At 65.0% G+C, this 5983-nt stretch overlaps 3 protein-coding genes across 3 annotated transcripts; 2 read left to right on the forward strand and 1 right to left on the reverse strand.

Moving 5' to 3' along the window:
* Positions 1-139: 139 nt before the first annotated feature.
* Positions 140-1750, forward strand: AMSG_11550 (uncharacterized protein; the record flags this gene model as incomplete). Its single annotated transcript, XM_013897141.1, has 1 exon — positions 140-1750. A coding segment is annotated over one exon (1556 nt), but the record flags the coding sequence as incomplete, so codon positions are not given.
* On the reverse strand, positions 1715-3908 carry AMSG_11551 (uncharacterized protein; the record flags this gene model as incomplete). Its single annotated transcript, XM_013897142.1, has 1 exon — positions 1715-3908. A coding segment is annotated over one exon (2177 nt), but the record flags the coding sequence as incomplete, so codon positions are not given.
* A 480-nt stretch (positions 3909-4388) lies between these two features.
* AMSG_11552 (uncharacterized protein) lies at positions 4389-5735 on the forward strand (the record flags this gene model as incomplete). The annotated part of the gene is made up of 1 exon (XM_013897143.1): positions 4389-5735. One exon carries the CDS (start codon positions 4389-4391, stop codon positions 5733-5735), a length of 1347 nt encoding a protein of 448 aa, XP_013752597.1.
* Between the last annotated feature and the right edge of the window lie 248 nt (positions 5736-5983).

The following is a 5983-nucleotide window of genomic DNA, read 5'->3' on the forward strand; positions in this document are numbered from 1 at the left end:
AACCCCCCCCCCCCCCCCCCTCCCACCTCCACCCACCCGTTCGTACCCATGCGGGGCAATAACTTCCGCGCAGGCTTCCTGCGGAAGATGGGCGTACCAGGTACACCCACCACTCCGCCCACCTCGCCGTCGCAGGGAGAGTTCCCGGCTCTGCACCGGCTCGACTTCCCGCCGCCCACGCGGGCGACTGCCGACGACACGGCACCGTCAGACAACCTCGCACCTCGTGTTGATGATGGTCGTAGTGTGGGCCGGAAGGATCGGGCGCTGGTGCTGCCCATTCTTGCTTCCGCAGAGCTGTCATCGCCGCCGTCCATGCATCTGCCGTCGCCGCCGGCGCTCAACACCCCGACACAGGCCTCCGTCGCTGCTGTCGCGCGCGCCGCCATGCCCGAGCCGGATCATGGCGGCGCGGTCGGACTTGGCGACTCGGTCGCCGCAGGTACCTCGGTCTCGGCCGCGCTGGCTGCCGGATCGGCCATGGCCTCTCTCTCGGCCTCGGCTGCCGCGGCGCACCAGGCCCACACGCCGCATCACGGCGCCCCCCCTCCGCAACCCGCCCGCAACCTCTCAGTCGCGGCCATCCTCTCGTCCGAGGTGGTTGACACGGATGCACTCCGTGCCGCTGTCGTCCGCTCTGCCGGCGCCCCGCACGAGTTCCGCCCGCTGGTCTGGCGGCTCCTCACCGGCGCGCTTCCGCCGCCGCAAGCTGCTTGGGAGCTGGTGTCTGGGTGCTCGCGGGAGGCGTACAACGACCTCGCTGCGGTTGTCGGCGTTTTGCTTCCGTCCACGTACGCTGATGTGCTGGACGGGCTTGCCAACTCGCTGCCGCCGCTCGCCTCGGCCCATGCCGGCGAAGAGGAGGACGAGGCCGTGCGGACCATCGCACTGCGCCTCCTCAGAGTCCATGCCACCGCCGGCGCACTCTCGCCGGCATCTACGCCGCGGCCAAACCTCCTCTCGCGACAGTCTAGCAGCGACGGCGATCCCGACGCCGAAGCCATGCTCGCCGACCTGCTTTTCGCTGACGATCGCGACTCGGACGACGAGGTTGGCGGCTCGCACCTCCTTGCGCCACACGTTGTCTCGGCCTCGTCTCCACATGCGCTCTCGCTCCACCATCAGATTGCAGGCAGCCTCGCCTCACACCCACAGAAGCGTAGGTTGGCCCGCCAGGCTGTCCCACCGCTCCCCGCGCTCCAGCTCCAGGCCGCAGCCGCGTACCTGACAGCGGCAGTCCTCGACGACGAGGCTGAGGCCTACGCCTGCTTCTCTGGCCTGATGGACCGGGTGCTGGTCTCGGTCGTCGACGACTACCCTGACTGGCTCGACACCATTGTCTCGCGGCTGAGCGGGCTCCTTACGTCAAAGTCTGCACGGCTTGCCGCCCACTTTGATGAGCTCGAGCTGGACCTGCACCGACCGGTCTCGGCCTGGCTTGCCTCGCTCTTCCTGGGCACGCTCGCTTCCGACTCTGTCGAACGGCTGCTCGACTGCACTCTCGCTCTTGGCCCGGACCTGTTTGTGTTCATGTCGTATGCGCTGCTCTACTCGTATACACCCAAGCTGCTCGGCTTCAAGTCGGCGGCCGCGGTCGAAGCCTTCCTCCTCGCCCTCCCCGCCGACGTGGATGTCTCTGCAGCTATCCGCATGGCGTGCACTATGACTGCCGACAGCGACGAGCCCCATGCATAGCACTGCCGCGCGAGAAGAGGTTAGTATTCTTCATTGTTACACCATGCGCACCGAGTATTGAGACCGCGATGGCATGCGGAAAGGCGACGAGGTGCCGTTGCCGTTGGCAGCAACAGCAAACGGCACCGGATGCGGCGAGACCGCGCGCGGGCGGTGCATGAACCCGCCCGGTGGGCCCGGCGACGGCGATCGCATCCGCCGCGGCGACATGCCCATAGCACCGGCGTCGATCGACTGCCGCCGGCGCATCATGCCGGCGGGCATCCCACTGGCGCCCATCGGCGCTATCGTCTTGGATGCCGGCTTGGACGACGCTGTCTGGCGTGGCTGCGACCGCGACCGCTCGCGGTTGGACTGGTCGCGGATCCGCTCGCGGCCGACCCGCTCCGCTCTAGCGTTGTCGCACACGTTCTCGTCAGCACCCCCGTCACCAGCCGCTGCTGCGGCTGCGGCTGCCCGCGCAAGCTTGGCCTCGAGCTCGGCACGGACCCGCGCTGCGCGCTCGGCAGCCGCCACCTCGCGCTCCTTGGCGTGCGCCGCCTTTTCGGCCACGAGCTCCTTAGCCGCGGCCTCGGCCTCGAGCTCCAGCTCGGAGATCTTGGCCTTTTGCCGGACAATGGTAAACTCGGCTGCGTCGTCTTGCGCGTGCAGCTGCGCCTGCAGCTTCTTGATCTCGGCCTCTTTGGCCTCGGCCAGGTGCTTGTAGTTGTCCTTGTATGCGCTCTCCATCTCGCGGATGTACGCGTCGTCGAGCCCAATCTGCATGTCTGCAGCCTCGAGGTCCGACTTGGCCTTGTACAGCTCTGCCTCGACGCCTGCCAGCTTGTCGAGGCACACGTCAAGCAGCCGGCTCCGTGCCGCCGCTGCTGCCGCCGCAACCACCTGCGACCGCTCGTCACCACTTGTGGCTTCCGGCACTGGTGCAGGCGAACCTGCAGGCACAACCGAGAGCTTGGCTTCCAGCTCGGCGATGGTGGCGTCGCGGCGCTTGACAGCCGCCAACGCCTTCTTCTTTTTCATCTCGGCCTTGTCGCGGGCAGCGACGGCGGTACGCGACGCGTGGGTCGTCGCCTCGAGCTGCGACTCGAGTGCTACCTTTTCAGCGTTGACAATCCGGAGCTTGTCGCACAGCTCCTGCACGTTGGGCGCCCCATCCTTGGCCTCCAGCACCTTGTTGGCCGCCATAAGTGACTTGATCGTCTTCTTGGCCTTGCGCAGCTGCAGCGTGACATCGCCGGCACCCGCGCCTCCACCGGACCCGCCGCTCGCCACCTTTTTCTTGAGCGTCTGCACATACGCCGAGAGCTTGAGGAACTGCTCGCGGAGGACCGAGAGGTCCGGGCTCTGCTCACCAGAGTTGACTCCGTTGAGGCCGTCGACCGCTGACGCGACGATCGACGCTACGTTGGCCAGCTCGGAGGAGATGGACGACTCGGGAGCAGACTCCTGAGCCGGCTCACCAGCTGCGGCGCTGGCTGCCTCCAGCTCGGCAATGCGTGTACGCGCAGTCTCGAGCTCGGCCTTGAGCGCGTGCTCTGCGGCCCGTGCCAAGGCCAGCGACGACTGCGATGAGCACGCTGCCGAGTGCGCGGCCTCGAGCTTGGCCTTCAGGTCGGCCATGGCCGAGCGGGCGTCCTCGGCCTCGCACTTGAGCTTGTCGTTGGTGTCGTGCAACGACTCGAGCTCGGTGTTGAGCTTGCGAATAGTGTCCTTGGCGGCACGCGCTGCAGCGTCGGCGGCGTCGGCATCGGCCGAAACCGCTGCGAGCTTCTCATTAGCGTCGAGCATCTCCTCCTGATGCTCGAGCTTGAGGTCGATCATGGCGTTGGCCTGGGAACGCGCCTCGCGCTCCAACTCGTAAACCTTGTCGTTGGCGGCATCCCGTTCGGCGCGAGCCTCAGTCAGTGCGCGGCGGACAGCGGCGACGTCCTCCTGGAGCTTGAGACCTGCGGCTCCGGCAACTTCCAGGTCGCGCTTCTGGGCCGCCAGCTTGGCGTCGGCATTTGCCAGCTTTGTGAGCAGGGCATCGCGCTCGCTCCGCAGCTCGGCTTCCTCCCGCTTGAGCGCCTCCAACTCTTCCCTGTTGTCTGCTGTAGCCGACGTTGTTGTCGAGTTCATCGAGCCATACGCACTGCCACCAGCCGTTGGCGGCGCTGACGGCGAGCCGTACACAATCGACCCAAACGAGGGCCTGCGGCCCCATCCAAAGAAGCCTGAGCAAGAGAACAGAAGGGGAGGGGGGCGAGAATGATAAGTCGGTGCATGTGCATGTGGGGGAGGGAAGAACCAAGTGGTGGGGAATGGGCATGCTCGTCGTCGTACTCATGCTTACGTCGAGTGTGCGCCGTTGCAAAAAGTTTGAATATTTTGTCGCAACGGTCGCCCCCCCCCTCTGGATCACCAGCAGATTCGTCACCGCCCTCCCCTCGCCCCCTCCCCCCCTCCCCCTCTCCCCGTCTTTCCCCCCTACTTCTCATCAGAGATCACTCCCACCCCTCACCTGGTTAAAGCTGTAGCGAGCGCAGCTGTGTGGCCGTTGGCGACGCATAGATGTTGTGTTCCGAGACGTGGCAGCTGCCGAGGTGATGACGGGCGTATGGCTGAAAAAAAGGCAGTGCCCACAAAACGCGCACTCGGACCGGGAGCACATGCAGTGGTGAGAGACTCCCACGCTGGCAGCTGATACATTTGCCATGGCTGCACACAATGAAGCCACGCTGCTGGATCTCCCAGCTGAGCTGCTGGTTGAGATAGGCAAGATGCTCGGGGCAGGCGACGTGGCGGCGCTGGCGTCGACGTGCACGCAACTGGCGTGGCTTGTGCGCGACAACATGGTGTGGCGAGCAAAGTACATCGAAACACTTGGCGATGTGCCACCGATGAGCCGGAGACGGCTCATCGCCGACAGCCCGTCCCACTCTTGGGCGGATGAGCTCCGCTGGCGGATCGCGACTCAGCAGACGGTGACCTGCAACTTTAACAAGGCGCCAAGCCTCGACGACGCGCTCGCGTACCTACAGTCGCTGGCGCTGTTTGATTGCATGGAAAAGGACGATGAGGTTGGTGTCGACACCAAGGTCTTTGACTTTGTCTTTTACACACCGGGCATTTCCAAGCGTCGTATCGGCGAGCTCCTTGGCTCTGCAACGTACGCGGCTGCGCGCGATTGGTACGTGATGGCGCGGATGCCAGCGCTTGTCGGGCTCGACTTTGCCGACGCGCTGCGCGATTTCTTGCACCCTCTGTGGATGCCTGGTGAGGCCCAGGCCATTGATCGAATCATGCATACCTTTGCCAAGGCGTACTGCAGCGCCAACCCGGAAGTCACGGCCTCGTCAGCTCAGGACGTCGTCATCGACGACAACGGCTTTACCAATCTGCTCACAGTCGACGCAGCGTACGTTCTCTCGTTCGCCGCCGTCATGCTCAACACCGATGCCCACTCATCGCACACCATCTCGGGCTTTACCCGGTCCTCGTTTGTGCAAAACTGCTCCGGGCTCGGCGTGCCGCGCGCATTGGTCGAGCACGTGTGGGAGTCGGTCACCTCCAACCCGATCCTTCACGACTCGGACAATGTGCTCTCGCCGCCTCTGGCCACCAGTGCAGCGCACATCCACACCGGCGGCATGCTCTTTCCCTGGCGATCTCGCTTCCTCATGCTCACCTGCAACAAGCTGCTGATATTCCACAGCGAGGAGAGCCAAGATCGCGCGCTTGCCAAGTACCCGCACCAGGCGCTCCAAGTCGTCCGCCTCGGCGAGCGTGACATCACCATCGAACCACATCCTGTTGCCGGCTACGCCACCCTCGATGGCTGGGTCACCAGAACTGGCCTCTTTGCGCGCTCGGATCTCCTCTCCCGATCAACTGAGACTATTGTCCGCATTCGGCTCCCTACGTCCGACCTCGCCGACAAGTGGGAGCTCCTCATCAATCGTGCCCTCAACACAGCTGTCGTGGAGGACGTATGCGAGCTTGATCCCGCGCGAGACGTTACCGAGGCCGTCCATAACCATAACCTCATCACCAGCGAGTGACGAACAGCGCTTGCCCCGGCGCCAGCATCATACGCCCCCGCCAATCAAACACGTTTCCATCGCACCTTCTTTCCCCTCTCCCCTGCCATCGCCCCCCATCGCCCATCGCCCATCGCACGTCGCCGGTCACCGGTCACCACTCGCCAGCCACCACTCGTCTGAACCATGGCCGAGACTCTCCAGGTCCAGCTGGTCTCGCGGTGCCGCGAGCCGGCCCACAGCAAGGTCCCCTCCTCGCTCTTCTCCGT

This window comes from Thecamonas trahens (assembly GCF_000142905.1).
Source record: "Thecamonas trahens ATCC 50062 unplaced genomic scaffold supercont1.106, whole genome shotgun sequence".
Lineage (NCBI taxonomy): Eukaryota > Apusomonadida > Apusomonadidae > Thecamonas > Thecamonas trahens.